Source organism: Equus asinus, chromosome 25, assembly GCF_041296235.1.
Source record: "Equus asinus isolate D_3611 breed Donkey chromosome 25, EquAss-T2T_v2, whole genome shotgun sequence".
NCBI classification, from domain to species: domain Eukaryota; kingdom Metazoa; phylum Chordata; class Mammalia; order Perissodactyla; family Equidae; genus Equus; species Equus asinus.
In genome coordinates this window covers 17,274,015-17,292,972 of record NC_091814.1, presented here as the reverse complement: position 1 = coordinate 17,292,972, position 18,958 = coordinate 17,274,015, and the positions used below count along the sequence as shown (strand labels likewise).

The 18,958-nt window shown below is 46.9% G+C and overlaps 1 protein-coding gene across 3 annotated transcripts; it reads right to left on the bottom strand.

Moving 5' to 3' along the window:
• Positions 1-158: 158 nt before the first annotated feature.
• On the bottom strand, positions 159-18,526 carry FDPS (farnesyl diphosphate synthase). 3 transcript variants are annotated; one of them, XM_070497886.1, is made up of 11 exons: positions 18,248-18,526; positions 9,710-9,960; positions 8,392-8,554; positions 6,948-7,088; positions 3,210-3,290; positions 2,939-3,061; positions 2,472-2,560; positions 2,313-2,385; positions 1,135-1,212; positions 896-1,030; positions 159-416 (listed from the first exon to the last, which is right to left on the bottom strand). In XM_070497886.1, the coding sequence occupies exons 3-11, from the start codon at positions 8,530-8,532 to the stop codon at positions 216-218; spliced, it is 1,062 nt and encodes a 353-aa protein (XP_070353987.1). In that variant the 5' UTR covers positions 8,533-8,554; positions 9,710-9,960; positions 18,248-18,526; the 3' UTR covers positions 159-215. The 3 variants fall into 3 exon arrangements, with proteins under 3 accessions (XP_070353987.1, XP_014692508.1, XP_014692511.1); XM_014837022.3 differs by lacking the exon at positions 18,248-18,526 and adding an exon at positions 8,630-8,845 and having other exon boundaries at positions 9,710-9,876; XM_014837025.3 differs by lacking the exon at positions 18,248-18,526 and having other exon boundaries at positions 8,392-8,533; positions 9,710-9,921.
• Between the last annotated feature and the right edge of the window lie 432 nt (positions 18,527-18,958).

Below are 18,958 nucleotides of genomic sequence, written 5' to 3'. Positions count from 1 at the left end.
CCTCCTAGGCCTACCTCGCAGCTTTTGATATGTCCAAAGCTTTTGGCCCCAGGGGTCCTGAAGCCAAGCCCACAGTCCCGGCTTCCGTGCATCCACCCTCCCACCTTGCCCATTCTGGAGAGCTGCGCCCCAGGCTGGCACAAACAGGAACAGAACCACAAGAAGGTTAGACAATTTATTGAGAACCTCCCCTCCCCGCCCTCGCAGTCTCTAGGTCACTTTTTCCGCTTGTAGATCTTCTGTGCTAGCCCCAGGAAGATGGCTGGGGGCAGGGGCGTGGCGTACTGCTCGATGAGCCCCATAAGGCGGCTGTAACTGTCTTCCTCATACTGCAGGAACACAGCCGGCAGGTTCAGCTCCTCATATACTGCCTTCACCCGCGCAACCTTCTCGGCCTCCTTCTGCCCATAATTCTCCTGGAAGGGATTGGAGGCAGGAAAATAGGCTTAGCCTTCCCCCAGTACCACCAGGTTCGCTCCACTCCCCTCATCCATATATTCCAGGACGTCTCCAACATCATTCACTCCATTCTTGACTCCACTTTCAAGTCTCTGAGTGTCTAAGATCTTAAACTTCCCCTTCCCCATCCCAAATGCTCAAATACTGGCTCAGGCCTCAGCTTCCTTTGCCCCAGGGTTTCTCACCCTTGGCACTACTGAAATTTGGGGCCCGGTACTTGTGAGAAGCTGTTCTGTGCACTGTAAGATGTGTGGCAGCATCCCTGGCCTCTACCCACTAGAGAGATACCTGTAGCACACGCACACACATCAACTCAAGACAACAAAAAAATGTCTGCTGACGTTGCCAAATGCCCCAGGTTGCAAAATCGCCCCCCTTGAGGACCACTGCTCTCCTTTTCTCTCCGCTCAGGGGTCCACAGCCCTCTCTCAGGCACCTGCAGGATCTGGCGCTGTTCTGGAGAGGCCCGTTGCAGACACTGAACCACCAGCCAGCTGCATTTGTTGTCTTGGATGTCAGTGCCAATCTTGCCCGTCACACTGGGGTCCCCAAAGAGATCAAGGTAATCATCCTGAGCGGGGGGAGAGGAAGAAAAGGAATTCCTTGCAGAAGTCCCAAGGCAGGGAAGGAAGAAAGTTGGAGCCTGTCCTTTGCCAGTGCCTCAGGCCTTCCTACCTGAATCTGAAAGAACTCGCCCATCTCCAGCAGGATCTTCTTGGCATTGGCATGCTCCTTCTCCCCATCAATGCCCGCCTACGGTGGAGAGGGGATTAATAAGCCAAACACCATGCCACAGCTAGAAGGACTCACAACTAAAATGTACAACTATGCACTGGAGGGATTTGGGGCAAAAAAGCAGAAAGAAAACAGAAGATTGGCAACAGCTGTTATCTCAAGCGCCAATCTTAAAAGAAAAAAAAATAAAAGCCAAACACCAGAGGTTGCTTCATCTTCCTGGCTGCCTTCCTCCCATGGAATCTTGCCCTACTACAGCCCCAAAATCTCTCGTCTGGGGCTGGCCCAGTGGCACAGCAGTTAAGTGCACACATTCTGCTTGGGCAGCCCGGGGTTCACCAGTTCGGATCCCAGGTGCAGACATGGCACTGCTCAGAAAACCATGTTGTGGCAGGCGTCCCACATATAAAGTAGAGGAAGATGGGCGTGGATGTTAGCTCAGGGCCAGTCTTCCTCAGCAAAAAGAGGAGGATTGGCAGCAGATGTTAGCTCAGGGCTAATCTTCCTCAAAAAAAAACCAAAAAAACAAAAAAACACTCTTGTCTCCTTTCAGACATCCCTGGCTTCCCTGATGTAGATGGTCCAACCTCTATCCCACTTGTTTTTACCTAGGCCGTCTGCGAGTCACAGCAGAGATGAATGCATCCTGCAGGCCCTCAGACTCTCTCTTCTCTCACGAGACTTAGTCCCTGCATCACTCTAATCCCTCCCCCTAATCTTTTCGCCATTTCCAACTTTTCTCAGGAGGAAAAGGGAACTTGGAGAAGCAAGGTCTGGGTAGGCAGTTCATCCGCTGCCTTCCAATCCAGTCTTCCCCCACTCGGCCTCAGTTACCTCCTCTCTACTCCTACCCACACTCAGATGGAGGATTTATTGTTCCCCCATGAGGGGCTGACCACTTCCATTTCACTTGCCTCGGTTAATTTTTACAGTAATCCTATGAGGTGGGGATTTTATCCTCATCTTACAGCTGAGGAAATAGACTCAGAGAGACTAACTTGCTCAAGGTCACACAACCACTCAGTGGGGGCACAAGATTGTCCAAAGCTGTCTGCTCTGTGCCTTTCTGTCCAAAAGCCCACATCAGCCGGCAACAAGGGGTGGGAAGGCTCACTCACCATGTACATGGCAGCAGCTACAGGAAGGTAGAAGGAATAGAAAGCTGTCTTGTACTTGACAATAGATTTGTACCTGAGCAGGAGAAGATAAACTCAGATGGGCGATGCCCACCCAGAGCCCTCCCTCACTGTCCAGATTTGGTTCCCACTGTTTCTCACCTCTTTTCCGTGAATCTGCCAAGATCCGTGTTGCCCTGGGGGGCTGTGATGAGGTCCAGGGTCTGTCCGATCTCAGTCTGATAGGAACTCTAAAGAGAGGAAGATGGCCCATGAGCTGGGCTTTCTCCAGGGCTGGGCAACTCTGAAATCCTGGGCCCCACAGCCCCCACCAGCTGACAAGTGGGCAGAGTCAGAAAGGCAGCAGGAGGGAGAGAGGGCCCCAAAACTCAGGTCCATATTCACACAGACACACAGTCCTTTATCACTCCTTCTTCCAATCACACAGGGACAGAGAAGCCCTTCTTGCCATGACCACCCCCCTTCCCAACACCCTTCCTCACTCTTTTCCCCTTCCAGGAAAACCTAGTTATCTCCTGTGCTCTGAAACCAGCTAGATGACAGTGCTCTATGAAGGCCAAGGCTACTGTGGGCAGCCTCTGAATACTGAGCCCTGGTCTGCAACACACCTGCAGGAAGAGCTCGATCAGGTTGAGGTAATAGGGCTGCTCCCGGCAGTAGAATTTCAGCAGGCGGTAGATACATGCTTCCAGAAGCAGAGCATCATTGATGGCATCCAAACCTATGCCTGGCTGTCAGGGACACAGACAAAAACAAGTAATCAATCTCTGGCCTAGACTCATACCAAGAACTGGTCACTCTGAACACCCCAATAGACCATATGGAACCACCTCCCTGTGGCTTGTTCCCATGCCCATTGCTACTTCCCCTCCACTTTACCTTCTGATACCAGCAGACCTGCCCGCGCCGGGTTAGGGATGAATCCATGATGTCGTCTGACACCAGGAAGAAAGCTTGCAGCTGGAGGAGAAGGAAGGACGGCATAAGACCGCAGAGCTCCTAGTTACTGTTCTTTCTACCAGTGACAGTGGCTGCTTTTGATAATCACTGAGCCGGGAAGGAAGGTCAAGATGGGGCAGCCGAGGACTTCTGCTCTGTGCCCTGGGCCTTTGGAAAGTTACATCATCTCTTCGGCTCAGGCTTCCCAACTACAAAATGGGACTAAAACTCTTGTTTTCAGAGTAAGAGACTACAACAGATCTGTGACATCACCAGACAAGCTGCCCTAGATAATCCTGGTACGGAGAGATGATGAAACGCCTTCACACACTGTTCTCTTCTCTTGCCAAAACCTTCAGTGAACGCTTCAAGTAAAATTTCTTCATGCAACTTGACTTTACATGACTTCTGAACAAAAGAAGGCTGTTCCCGTCCCTTCCTGGGCACTGCTTACTACACCCTCCAACGACCAGGAACAAAGCCCCACCTGGGGGAGCTCATTTGGAGGTGCAGGTCTAATAGGATGCAACAGAAGTCTGACCTGTGGTAACTTTCACCCAGGGGTCTTAAACATCTTTAAACACTTTTTTTTTCCTTCTAGTTCTGCTATGTGGGAGGCTGCCTCAGCATGGCCTGATGAGAGGTGCTAGGTCGGTGCCCAGGATCCCAGCCGGCAAAACCCTGGGCCTCTAAAGCAGAGCGCGCGAACCCAGCCACTCAGCCACAGAGCCGGACCCCCTAAACACTCTTAACATCAGCAAAGGGCTTACTGTCCTGAGTGCCAGCCTACTTGAAGCCACCTGACCGTGTTGGTTTTCCCTCTAAGCCGTGAACACCTTGGAGTTTGAGTTTGGATATGTTTGCCTCTTGGCATTCCCACAGCCTCGCACATGCTGGTCTCAGAGTGGGTGTGTCATAAACGCTTGCCTAATAAGTAAAGAAAAACACTGTAATGTCCCCCACCATACTTCTTGGAGTCAGGCTACACATTCTAGTTCCTTAAAACAGCTTTTCAAGACACGGTTTTTTAAAATCTTGTGTGTGTGCTCTTGTGGATCTGTATTGCTCAGAGTAAGCACCCAACAGTGCCCCTGGGCCCAGGAGTGGGCAGCGCGGAGAGCGCTATGGTGATCGGGGCTGTTGTCCCAGGCAAAGTTCTTGGGGAAGGAGGAGTCCATGTGCACCTTTCCCTCTGGCCGTGCCCTGGCCTGGGGTCTGGGCTCTCCACGCTGGAGGCACGTGTTTTATTTACATTGTGTTTATTTGTGGTGGCATGGCTCCCCTGAGGCTGCCAGTCTACTGCCTCTGAACCCGGACCAAGATTGTCTCCAAAGCACACTCATTCTGTGGCCTCCCTCAATTTCCTCTGCCCTCCAGCATGGATTCTTAACCCAACTGCATTTTCTATTTGTTAGGGGAACTTTAAAAAAAAATATCAAGGCCATTGGGGCTGGCCTGGTGGCGCAGTGGTTAAGTTCACATGCTCTGCTTCAGTGGCCCGGGGTTCGCTGGTTCAGATCCCAGGCTTGGACCTAGCACTGCTCATCAAGCCATGCTGTGGTAGGCATCCCACATATAAAGTAGAGGAAGATGGGCACAGATGTTAGTTCAGGGCCAGTCTTCCTCAGCAAAAAAGAGGAGGATTGGTGTCAGATGTTAGCTCAGGGCTAATCTTCCTCGGGAAAAAAAAAAAAAATACCAAGGCCAAAGTCCATTCCAGATCAATTAAGTGAGAAATCTACAGAGGTGTTTTTGGTGGGTTTTTTTTTTTTTCTGAGGAAGACTGGCCCTGAGCTAACATCTGTGCCCATCTTCCTCTGCTTGGTATGTGGGACGCCTACCATAGCATAGCTTGCCAAGCAGTGCCATGTCCACACCAGGGATCCAAACCGGCGAACCCCGGGCCGCTGAAGCAGAACGGGTGCACTTAACTGCTGCACCCCCAGGTCAGCCCCAACACTGGAGTTTTTTAAAAATAACTTTCCCAGTTATGTGCTATAGTGGGAAGTAATGGGAAATATACCACATTACCTATGTAGCATTCTTACGAAAATGTTTAGCCTGACTGTAATCATGAGGAAATAATCAGACAAATCCAGATTGGACTGTCAGCCACTCTACCAAACTGGCCGAAACTTAAAGAGTCAACTATGATGGAGGGACTATTCTGAATTAAAGATTGAAGAAAAGCTCACAAATACCATGCATCTTGATTGGATCCTGGATGTTAAAAACAATACCTATAATGCACATTTTGGGGAGCATTAGAAATATTTAAACACAGAATATATGTTAGATAATATTATTGTATCAATGTTAAACATCTTGGATGTTGCTATTGCCTGAAGGTATCGCCCCCAAATTCCTATGTTGAAATCCTGACCCTCAAAGATGATGGTATTAGGAGGTGGGGCCTTTGGGAGGGGCTTAAGTCATGAGAGTGGAACCCTCACGAATGGATTAGTGCCCTTATAAAAGAGACCCCACAGGGACTCCAAGCACCTTCCACCACAGGAGGATACAGCAAGAAGGTGCCAGCTATGAACCAGGAGGACGGCGCTCATCCGACCATGCTAGTGCCTCGATCTTGGGCTTCCCAGCCTCCAGAACTGTGAGAAATAAAAATGTTGTTGTTTATAAGCCACCCAGTCTGCAGTATTTTGTTGAAGGAGCCCAAACAGACTAAGACAGATGTGATAATGGTATTGTGGTTATAGACGCAAATGTCCTTATTTTTAGGAGGTAAATGCTGAAATAGAAAAATAAGAGGTTGAAGGAGATGAGGCAGAAGTAGAAAGAAGATAGAAGCAGAAATTATAACAAAAGTCACCCAAGTAAAAACAAGGGTGGGCAGCTCAAACGGCATCCTGGGGAAGTGAAAGCATTCCAGCCACATCTTAAAAAAAAAAAAAAAAAAATCACTCCTAGGTGAATGTAGGGTGCAGCTGGGTTAATAACAGCTGATTCTGCCAAGGGAAGTGTTGGCCTCTCCAGTTCTCATCGCCCTGGGCCTCACAGCTCTGCTCCTCTGCTCTGCCCTCATCCTCTGCCTTCCCTCCTAACTTGCTGCAGTGGCACTCCTCTCGCCCAGGGCTCTGTCCGTCAGTGATGCCATCGTCTCTTCACCTCACTGAAGGCAAATCCCTCTTCTCTAGCCTCATCTCGCTTACCAGGCTCCAGACTGGAATTCCCAACACCCACGGGACAGACAGCTCTGCCTGTTTTGCCCAAACCAGGAATGCAGCATGGCTGACTCTGAGCTCGTCACATCCTCCCTTGAGCCAGCTGCCACTCTCCTCAGGACACCAGCCTCAGCATCACCCATCATTCACCAAGTCCTGAGCGTCTTCCCTTCTGGGCTCGTTGCCATCCTCCTCAGGGCCTGGCACCCCTCCCGGAACCCTGTCCCCCTGTCACTAACGAAGCCTTTAGGCCAAGCCCGCAAACCATACACCTTTAAGGGCCAAGTGAGCTGGGTATGGGAGACAAGGAGACTTGGGGACTGGAGCAAAGAAGAGAGAGACTCGATTCAACTTCAGGCAATTGTTGCTGCTTGGGAATCTGGACCCAGATCTAGCAATTTTCCAAGTGATGTTAGAAATCTGGGTATTTGTGTGAAATCTCTTCTTTGTTAAATTTAGGGGACTTCTTCTCCTGCCCTTCCCCCATCCCTCTCACCAGTTCCACACACCAGCCCACGGTCAGGGCCCGCTGGAGACTATCAGCATCCTGCTTCCTTGGCTCTACCAGCTCCCGGAACGCTATCAGCACCGTCAAACCCCGCTGGTACTTGCCTCCAATGGCATTGTACTCCAGGACCTGTGGGGCAAGGGCACAGCGACAGGGCATCAAGGTCTGCCAAGCTGCTACTCTGAGATTTCACCTCACCCTCTCCCACTTCCAACCATGACCTAACTTTGTCCTGCTCAACCTGACCCCTCCTCCAGGGAGCCTCTGGAACTGCTACTCTCTTGGCTTCTTCCCCTAAGTCCTGGAGCACAGCTCGAAGAGTTCCCCAGTCCCCAGGCTCTCTCCGCATTGTCTTCCTTGGTAAATTTAAAGGCTCTACACTAAAGATTAAAATCTGCTCCCAAGCCGGGACAGGGCTTGAACCTGGGGAAAACTCTGTATGCGCTGTGGGAACGGCTGGCACGTTCAGATCTCTCCATCTCAGGGTCCTGCCCCATCCCCACCACTCCTAGATTTCCCCTTCACCCATCCCTCATTTTCCAGCCACCTCCTCCCACCCACAGTTCAACCTATGTGCAAATGGAAAGCTTCTCTCACTGTATTAAAAACAAACCCTCTCCCCACCCTGCCCAGCCATGCTATGGAGTCAGCTCATATACAAAAGGAGGAAGATTGGCAGCAAATGTTAGCTCAGGGTAAAGCTTCCTCAGCAAAAAAAAAAAAAAAAAAAAAAAAGACCAGCTCTTTCCGCACCCCCCGCCCCAAAGTTGGCCAGAGGAGAGCTTGGAGGGGATCCAGATTGGGTGACCCATCTCCCACTCCTCCTGCTGGGGCCTCTCATTTTGCCTTCTGCTGCCCCGCTCTCAATCAGATCTAATTCACTGGGAAGAGTTCCTTTTTGACCTCCATCCAAGTGTAAACAAACCTCTTCCTTTTCCTCGGTTCCCCTCAGACAAATAAGGCAGCATTTATAAAACAGAATTACTAGATACTCCAAAAGAATGAAAAAAATCAGGCAACTTAAGTTATCCCAGGATCAGCTCCTGTCCTAGGTCAGGAGTTTCTGCCGATGCACTAGCTTCACTCAGGCCCTCCTTAGACTGCCTTCCTCCCAGGCCGCACCTCATGATTTATGGACACCTAATTCCCTTTTCTTAACAAAATCAAAGACTTACTAGGTTCAAGGCCTTCACCCCCCGGGGGCCTCTACCCCCATGCAAAGCAGTCTGGATGGCCTAACAGAGCCACAGAGCAGGACTGACAGGCTGAGGAAGTATGCCTCCCAGGGCCCAACCCACCCAGAGCCAACCCAGCGTCACTCAGGTAAAAGCCGCCTCCCGCACCTGTTAAAAGTCCCCCAGAAGCCACAGCTGCACCCCACACATAGACAGAGTGACCAAAGATTCACTCTCTCAAGTTGCAAGACCCTCACCTCCTTAAGCCGGGCAATAGCATCTCCTTTCTCTGGGTGCTCCATGTCATCCTCAGTCAGCACCTTGACAATCTGGGAGAAGTGCTGGATGAAATTCTGCTTTTCTTGAGCATAAACATCCAATTTCTGGTCTCCATTCATTCTGAGGGAGGAGTAAAGTGCTCTGAGAAGAGGGAGAACAAGTCAGAAACCTGACCAGCCGTTCCCCTCCCAAGACCCCTCACCCCACCACACTCACCGAGGCTCCTCTTTCCATGCTTGGCACCAGCAGCGGGCACCATGCCAGGCCCCCAGGACTGAGCACCAGTGCACCAGGGAGGGCCGCCGTAGGGGACCCAGCCCCCTCTCCCGGGGTGCCCAGCAGGGGACTGGCAGCAAGAAGACCCCCACAGATCTCAGCCAGCGGGACAGGGGCATCACGGGGGTGGTCTAGGGAGGGGGCACCAAGCACTCCCTGCAGGGGCAAGCATCACAGGCAGATGCATGGTGGCAGCCCCCCAGGTCACCCCCACCTCCCCAAACTTTTACCTCGGGCCCAGAAGGCCCCACCCTCTTCTAGGCTGAGCTTGAGGGCATTTACAGGAAGAAGAAGATGCAGGGAACAAAAAGTATTGCTGGGTGACTGAGACTCAACTGATTGCACTTAAAATAAGATGGCTAGAACTTAATGCCGCCTAACTTCATCCTCCTCAACTGTCAACTCCTCCTCCAGGGAGCATCTGGAACTGCCACACTCTTGGCTTCTTCCCCCTAGTCCTGAAGCACAGCTAGATGTCCAGAATAAAGTACTTCAGGACTAGCGGCTGGGAGGACCCTTAAATCACCCTATTTTATAGAGGTCAAATTGAGGTTCTAGAAGTAGGAAGACACGTGGGTAGTGGCAGCACCAAATCAAGAACCCAGGTCTCCCCCGTAGGAGGGGAGAGGGGAGGGCAGCCTCTGAGCTGCCCCAAGAAGAGGAAAAGAATAGGAGCCGAAACCCTTGGGTACTACGGACAGGCGTGGGGCTTTGGGACTGGGCGTCCCGAGCTTCACAGGGAGCGCAGACAATCTCGGAGCAACACTGGGCGGGTGGGGAGGGTTTGCAGCAGAAGAGCAAACTGGGGTCCGGGCATATTGTGGCTTCCAGGAAAGCACACGGCAGAGCTCGGGAGTTTCCGCACTCGGGAGTTTCTAGAGGGTCAGCTGTCCACTGACCCCCTAAAACGGGGGAATTCCGACGCAACAGACGGGGCCACCTGTGCCTCAAAGTATCGCTACAGAGGTAAGGCCAAGTCTCTAACCCCTGCCTCCATTCGCAGCCCGCCGCCTCTCTCACCTGCTCCTTGCAGTCAATTCTTGCTCCGGGTTGTTGGCGGGGTGCTGCCAAAAGCCGTGCCACTTGTGCCGCGCTCAGCTCGCTGGGTCCAGTAGTTCTCAGTATCCCTCCATCGTAGGCTGAAATGCCTCATTAGACTACAATGCCCGACATAACACTGGGAGGGCAAAGAAAACGCAATCTAGCGTGGGCTGGCTGGGCCGAGACGAGCCGCGCTGATTGGCTGATTCCCATCGTATGAGGATGGTGCCCTGTAACGGACAACCAATGAAAGGGCTGCGCTCCGAGCAGAAAGCCTAGAAGAAGCGGGAGTGGGCGGAGGGTGGGGCTGGAACCAGCAGAGTGAGGGCTGGGCGTGTTCTCCATTCTCGTATTTTTACTACACACTTCAGTTTCCCTTATCTTCTTGTGCTGCTGAATGGGGTGTTAGTAAAAGCCCAGCGGGACCAGCTTTAGCCACTTATTGGTTCTCTAACTTAGGCAAATCATTTAACTTCTCGGATCCTCAGTTAACTTCCTTGAAACTGGCTTTCCTCGTCTGTTAAATGAGGATAAAACCATGAGACAATGTATATAAAGTGCTTTAAGGGCTCAAGAAAGATAAAACTCAGAACAGAAACTAGAAGCCTCAGGCCTACACACACAGAGCTTACGAGCCCACCATGGCTCGACCCCATCGACTCTTTCTCCATTAACCCTCCCAAAACCCAGTAGTAACTTGACCCATCTGGAAAGATGCCTGGAACTCCAAACCACCTAGGACATAAGTGGATTTTGTTTTTATGGAACAAAAATCATTGTGGGAAAATGCTCACTTTCACCACTACTTTTCAACGTTGTACTGGAAGTTCTAGTCAGAGCTATGAGACAAGGAAAAGAAATAAAAAACAGCCAAATTGGAAAAGAAGAAGTAAAAATATCTATATTTCACAGACGATATGACCCTATATATAGAAAATCCACAAGAAAGCTACTGGAGTTAATAAACTCGGCAAAGTTGCAGGGTACAAAAACCACATCCAAAAATCAGTTGTGTTTCTATACACCTGCAATGAACAATCTCAAAAAGGAAATGAAGAAAGCAATTCTATTTACAATAATGTCTAAAATAATAAAATACCTAAGAAGAAAATTTAACCAAGGAGGTGAAAGACTTATACAGTGAAAACTATAAAACATTGCTGAAAAAAATTAAAGAAAACCTAAATAAATGGAAAACAGCCCACATTCTTGGGTTGAAAGACTTAATATATTGTTAGGATGTCAATACCACCCAAGGCAATCTATAGATTCAATGTAGTCCCTTATCAAAATTCCAACAGAATTTTTGGAAGAAATGGAAAAGCTGATTCTCAAATTCATATGGTATTGCAAGGGGCCCTGAATAGCTAGAATAATCTTGATGAAGAACAAGATTGAAAGACTCATACTTCCCAATTTCAAAACTTACTACAAAGCTCTAGTAATCAAAACCGTGTGGTACTGGCATAAAGATAGACATGTAGACCAATGGAATAGAATTGAGGGTCCAGGAGCCGGCCTGGTGGCACAGTGGTTAAGTGCACATGTTCTACTTTGGCTGCCCAGATTCTTGGGCCTGGATTTTGGGTGCAGACATGGCACCACATGGCAAGCCATGCTGTGGCAGGTGTCCCACATACAAAGTAGAGGAGGATGGGCACAGATGTTAGCTCAGGGTCAGTCTTCCTCAGCAAAAAGAGGAGGATTGGCAGCAGATGTTAGCTCAGGGCTAATCTTCCTCAAAAAAGAAAAGAAAAGAAAAGAATTGAGAGTCCAGAAATAAACTCATACATCCACGGCCAATAGGATTTTGACAAAAGTACTAAGTCCACTCAGTAGGGAAAGAACAGTCTCTTCAACAAATGGTACTAGGAAAACTGGATTTCCATGTGCAAAATAATGAAGTTGGACCCCTACCTCATGCCATATTCAAAAATTAACTCAAAATGGATTACAACCTAAATATAAAAGCTAAAACCACAAAAATCTTAGAAGAAAACATAGGAGTAAGTCTTCATACCTTGGACTTGGCAATGGATCCTTAAATACGACACAAAAAGCATAAACAACAAAAGAAAAAATAGATAAATTGGACTTCATCAAAATTAAAACTTTTGTGCATTAAAGGACACTATTAGGAGAATGAAAAGAAAACCTACAGAATGGGAGAAAATATTCACAAATCATACATCTGCAGGGGTTTAATATCCAGAATATATTTTTAAAAAACTCCTAAAACTCAACAACAAAAATACAACCAACCCAGTTAGAAAATGGGCAAAGGACATCTTAACAAACAAGAAAAATCCCAAATAAGCAATCTTAAACTACACCTAACTGAACTAGAGAAAGAAGAACAAATAAAGCCCAAAGTCAGCAGAAGGAGAGAAATAATAAAAATCAGAGCGGAAATAAATACTATTGAAACGAAAAAGGCGGTAGAAAGGATGAGTGAAACAAAGAGCTGGTTCTTTGAGAAGATAAATAAAATTGACAAACCCCTAGCCAGACTTACAAAGAAAAAAAGGGAGAAAGCTCAAATAAACAAAATCAGAAATGAAAGAGGAGAAATAACAACAGACTCTGCAGAAATACAACACATTATAAGAGAATACTACGAAAAACTCTATGCTAACAGAATGGATAACCTAGAGGAAATGGATAAATTCTTGGACTCCTACAATCTCCCAAAGCTCACTCAAGAAGCAGACAATTTGAACAGACTAATCACAAGGAAAGAGATTGAAACAGCAATCAAAAACATGCCAAAGAATAAAACCCCAGGACCAGATGGCTTCCCTGGGGAATTCTACCAAACTTTCAGAGAGGATTTAATACCTATCCTTTTCAAGCTATTCCAAAAAATTAGGGAGGATGGAACACTTCCTAACACATTCTATGAGGCCAACATCACACTGATACCAAAGCCAGACAAGGACAGCACAAAAAAGTACAGGCCAATATCAGTGATGAACATAGATGCAAAAATTCTCAACAAAATTTTGGCCACCAGAATTCAGCAATTCATCAAAAGAATCATACATCATGATCAAGTGGGATTCATACCAGGGACACAGGGATGGCTCAACGTCTGCAAATCAATCAACGTGATACACCACATCAACAAACTGAGGAATAAAAACCACATGATCATCTCGATAGATGCAGAGAAAGCATTTGACAAGATCCAACAGCCATTTATGATAAAAACTCTGAACAAAATGGGCATAGAAAGGAACTACCTCAACATAATAAAGGCCATATATGAAAAGCGCAAAGCCAACATCATACTCAATGGGCAAAAACTGAGTGCCATCCTCCTGAAAATAGGAACGAGACAAGGATGCCCTCTATCACTACTCTTATTTAACATAGTACTGGAGGTCCTAGCCAGAGCAATCAGGCAAGATAAAGGAATAAAAGGAATCCAAATAGGGAGGGAAGAAGTGAAACTCTCACTGTTTGCAGATGACGTGATCTTATATATAGAAAACCCCAAAGAATCCATTGGAAAACTCTTAGACGTAATCAACAACTACAGCAAAGTTGCAGGGTATAAAATCAATTTGCATAAATCAGTAGCATTTCTATATTCTAACAACGAACTAACAGAAAAAGAACTCAAGAACACAATATCATTCACAATCGCAACAAAAAGAATAAAATACCTTGGGGTAAATTTAACTAAGGAAGTGAAGGACCTATATAATGAAAATTACAAGGCTTTTCTGAGAGAATTAGATGATGACATAAGGAGATGGAAAGACATTCCATGTACATGGATTGGAAGAATAAACATAGTTAAAATGCCCATTCTACCTAAAGCAATCTACAGATTCAACGCTATCCCAATCAGAATCCCAATGACATTCTTTACAGAATTAGAACAAAGAATCCTAAAATTCATATGGGGCAACAAAAGACCCCGAATTGCTAAAGCAATCCTGAGAAAAAAGAACAAAATGGGAGGCATCACAATCCCTGACTTCAAAACACACTACAAAGCTACAGTAATCAAAACAGCATGGTACCAGTACAAAAACAGGAGCACAGATCAATGGAACAGAACTGAAAGCCCAGAAATAAAACCACACATCTATGGACAGCTTATCTTTAACAAAGGAGCTGAGGGCATACAATGGAGAAAAGAAAGTCTTTTCAACAAATGGTGCTGGGAAAACTGGAAAGCCATATGTAAAAGAATGAAAATTGACCATTCTTTTTCACCATTCACCAAAATAAACTCAAAATGGATCAAAGACCTAAAGGTGAGATCTGAAACCATAAGGCTTCTAGAAGAAAACGTAGGCAGTACACTCTTTGACATCAGTATTAAAAGGATCTTTTTGGACACCATGTCTTCTCAGAGAAGGGAAACAATAGAAAGAATAAACAAATGGGACTTCATCAGACTAAAGAGCTTCTTCAAGGCAAATGAAAACAGGATTGAAACAAAAAACAACCCACTAACTGGGAAAAAATATTTGCAAGTCATATATCTGACAAAGGCTTAATATCCATAATATGTAAAGAACTCTCACAACTCAACAACAAAGAATCACACAACCCGATCAAAAAATGGGCTGGAGACATGAACAGACATTTCTCCAAAGAAGATATACGGATGGCCAATAGGCACATGGAAAGATGTTCATCATCGCTGATCATCAGGGAAATGCAAATCAAAACTACACTGAGATATCACCTTACACCCATTAGAATGACAAAAATATCTAAATCTAATAGTAACAAATGTTGGAGAGGTTGTGGAGAGAATGGAACCCTCATACACTGCTGGTGGGAATGCAAACTAGTGCAGCCACTATGGAAAACAGTATGGAGACTCCTCAAAAAATTAAAAATAGAACTAACCATACGATCCAGCCATTCCACTACTGGGTATCTATCCAGAGAGCTTGAAGTCAGCAATCCCAAAAGCCCTATGCACCCCAATGTTCACTGCAGCATTATTTACAATAGCCAAGACATGGAAGCAACCTAAGTGCCCATCAACAGATGAATGGATAAAGAAGATGTGGTATATCTACACAATGGAATACTACTCAGCTGCAAAACAGAACAAAATCATCCTATTTGCAACAACATGGATGGACCTTGAGGGAATTATGTTAAGTGAAATAAGCCAGTTAGAGAAGGATAATCTCTGTATGACTCCATTCATAAGAGGAATTTAAAAATGTGAACGAAGAGAACAGATTAGTGGCTACCAGGGGAAAGGTGGGGTGGGGGGTGGGCACAAAGGGTGAAATGGTGCACCTACAACACAAATGAGAAACATTAATGTACAACTGAAATCACACAAGATTGTAACTTATCATTAACTCAATAAAAAAATAAATAAGTAATTTTAAAAAAAAGAAAAAGAAAATGGGCAAAGGACTTGAGTAGACATTTCTCCAAAGAAAATGTGCAAATGGCCAGTAAGCCCATGACAAGATGCTCAACATCATTAGTCATTAGGAAAATAAAAATCAAAACCATAGGGCAGGCCTGGAGGCGCAGTGGTTAAGTGCGCACATTTGGCTTCAGCGGCCTGGGGTTCGCCGGTTCGGATCCCGGGTGTGGACATGGCACCACTTGGCAAGCCGTGCTGTGATAGGTGTCCCACATATAAAGTGGAGGAAGATGGGCACAGATGTTAGCTCAGGGCCAGCCTTCCTCAGCAAAAACAGGAGGATTGGCAGCAGATGTTAGCTCAGGAATACTCTTCCTCAGAAAAAAGAATCAAAACCATAATGAGATACCACTTTTGTACTTAGTAAGATGGCTATAGTAAAAAAAACAAAACCTGAAAATAACAAGTCTTGGTGAGGATGTAGAGAAATTGGAATCCCCATATCTTGCTAGTGGGAAGGAAAAATGGTGCAGCCGCTGTGGAAAACAGTTTGGCCACTCCTCAAAATGTTAGACATAGAATTACCATACACCCAGCAATTCCCATGCTGGGTGTATATCGCAAAGAATTGAAAATACAGACTGAAACAAATACTTGTACATCAAAGTTCATTGCAGCATTATTCACAATAGCCAAAAGGTGGAAACAACCCAGGCATTCACCAACAGAAGAAAGGATAAACGAAATGTTTTATATACATAAAGTGAAATATTATTCAGCCTTAAAAAGGAAGGAAATTCTGACACATGCTACCACATGGATAGATCTTGAAGATTTTATGCTAAGTGAAATAAGCCAGACACAAAAGAACAAAAACTGTATGATTCCACTAATATGAGGTACCTCAGATTCATAGAGACAGAAAGCAGAATGGTGCTTACCAGGGGCTGAGGGCAGGGAGGATGCGGAATTATTGTTTAATGGATATAGACTTTCAGTTTGAGAAAATTGTAGAAGTTCTAGAAACGGAGTTGGTGGTAGTTATACAACAGTGTGAATGTACTTACTGCCACTTTACACTTAAAAATGGTTAAAATGTTAAATGTTATGTGATATATATTTTACAATTAAAAAAATTAAAACTAAAAGTCATTGTGCCTACCTGGAGAGGAACTAGAGAGAGGTCCAGGAAAATGTCATTGTACAATCAGTGACAATACAGGTGAGGGAGTGTGACATTGCTGTCACTTGGCAGGGTTGGGTTTGCCAGGTCAGTCGGCCTCCACCGTGGGGAAGGAGTCCATTAGGAAAAATAGAAACCTCAAAGGAATTTAGAGATCAGGCCTTCAGCACCTTGGGTGTTAGAAAACAGCTTAGGGAAAGGCGCAAAGCTGAAGAAAAGGGAATTCTGACTCCAGTTTCCCCATCCTGTACCCTAAAATCTGCAGTTTCATGTACACATCATCTCATTAAACTTTCGCCTGTACGATTTCCCACTTGGCCTAAGTGCCCAGGTCAAAGCTTTGCAGCTCGAGTGGCAGAGCTGTTACCAAACCTGAAGTGAGTTCGCTCACCCGTTGGCAGCAAGCCAATCTCTGACACCGGGGGTGGTGGAAGAAAGTAGGAACTTTATTTTTGCACAGCGCTGAGCAAGGAGAGAGGGCAGCTAACGCTAAAATCCCAAACTCCCCGAAAAGCTAAAAGGAAGGGTTTTTATTTGGGGCTTTAGGTAGGGGAGGGGGAGCATATGGTCTTGCTGGTCAGAGCTTTCCCAGCAGCCTGTCTTTGGCCTTGAGACACTTGCAGAGAGGAGGGAGCTTGTGACCTTGCTGGTCAGCAGCTTTCCCACCAGCCCGTATCTCTTTGTGGGAGGAGATGGTCCAGGTGCTTGTCCTTGACGGTGTCTGTCTCCATGGAGGTTATCGGATTCTGGAGGCAGGAAGCCAGAGAGTAAGCAGGGAATGAGTGTTTTGGTTTTAACCCCATAAATGCTGGGTTTAATGTGGGGAAACTGATACCAGGCTCAGTATCAGAGCCACACCCAGAATCTACTTCATCTGCCTTTAAGTCTGTACATCATCTTCTCAGCAACGACACCTCCACGGGAGCCTGTACATTCTTCCCCCAGACCCACCTCTTCCTTCCTTTGCCATCTGTCAAGGCCCTGGGTCACTGCTCTCTCTCTCTGACTTAATGCCTGGGGGCGGGGGTGGGGCTGGGGGGGGCGGGAATTAACAAAGGATACAGGTAAGGGGCATGCAGAGGAGCAGCAGGAAGCCTACTGGGGGAAGACACTTCAGGAAGGGGCACAGACTGCCAGGTAATGGGTCGAAGGAGGAGTGAGAATGCCAAGAGAAGGGCTTCTAGCTGATTTAGTATCCACCTGGCTTGTCTTCTGTGGTCTGATAGGAGTCAGGGATCAGCTGGCAGCTAGTTCACCCCCAGAGAGAAGAGCAATTGAAACAGGCCAGGAAGGGAAATTGATTGTTGACTCAGTCCTTCTTCATCCTTGCCCAGCTAAGTAGAACTCCCTGGACCTAGTTGCTGCCTGGGTTCAAGTCTCAATGCCACCTGGGTGGACTTCAACAAGCCACATGACCGCTCTGAGTGGACTCCAAATATGCAAATTGAGGATACTAGCATACTTAGATGACCTCTGTGTGTTTTTTTAACAAATCAAAGGATGAATGTGTGCCCGATCTAATTAACTCATAGGGCAGAGTTGAGAATCAAAAGTGGCAAAGTAGGGGAAAGGTCTTTATAAATATTCAGTTCATTTAAATCCAAGGAATTAGTAATCCACGCTCATTGCAAACTCCAGGTGAAGGAAATGGAGGACGTCACCTGGGGTTGAAGGAAAGAGGATTGATCCGGGCGAGGCAGTGTCTCCCAGAACCACAGCCCTCTCACTTCTCCAAGTCCGGTCTGGGACCTCCAGGAAGTGACCTTCCCAACAGAACTCAGAGGAAGTTTGAGACAATCTGGGCTCAGTCTGGCTGGGACAACAGTCCCTGGGCTCTCCTCTGCCCAGCCTAATCCCCACCGGGAAACACTTGGAAGGGGGGCCTAGGTCTCCTAAACACACTAGGTCCCTGGGAAGAGAGAAAGTGCTCACAGCCAGCCCTCCCCTAGTCACCGAGAAGCCTCACGGAAGTACTCACGGAAAAAACACAGCTTTGCAGTCAACCGGTCCTGGGTTCAAAACCTGGTTTAAATCCTTATTGGTTGTATGATTTGGGGTTAATTACCAAACCTCTTTTTTTTTTTTAAGATTGGCACCTGAGCTAACAACTGTTGCCAATCTTCCTTTTTTTTTTAATTTTTTTCTCCCCAAATCCCCCCAATACATAGTTTGTATAGTCTAGTTGTAGGTCCTTCCAGTTGTGGCATGTGGGACGCCACCTCAACATGGCCTAGCAAGCTGCGCCATGTCTGCGCCCGGGATCTGAACCCTGGGCCGCTGAAGTGGAGCACGCGAACTTAACCACTCGGCCACGGGGCCGGCCTCTCTTTTTCTTTTTTTTTTGTTTAAGGTGGCTGACCACTAGCCCACTGTTTTATGCTTTCTTTCTTTTTTTGATGAGGAAGATTGGCTGTGAGCTAACATCTGTTGCCAATCTTCCTCTTTTTTTTGGTCTTCCCAAAGCCCCAGTACATAGTTGTATATGCTAGTTGTAGGTCCTTCCACTTCTTCTGTGTGGGACGCCACCTCAGCATGGCTTGATGAGCGGTGCTAGTTCCCTGCCCAGGATCCAAACTGGCAAACCCCAGGCCGCTGAAGCAGAGTGCAAGAACTTAACCGCTGAGTCACCAGCCCCCTCCCTAACCTCTTTGAACGTCATTTTTCTCCTCCTTAAAATGGAGATAATATG

Bases quoted from the DNA above. Each gene is read 5' to 3' on its own strand.
- FDPS (XM_014837022.3), bottom strand. From the start codon at position 8,808: ATGCCCCTGTCCCGCTGGCTGAGATCTGTGGGGGTCTTCTTGCTGCCA. The intron at 7,089-8,391 runs GTGAGGGTCTTG...CTTGCCCCACAG, and splicing joins CTATTGCCCGGCTTAAGGAG to GTCCTGGAGTACAATGCCAT. The intron at 2,561-2,938 runs GTGTGTTGCAGA...TCCTCTCTTTAG, and splicing joins TGATCGAGCTCTTCCTGCAG to AGTTCCTATCAGACTGAGAT.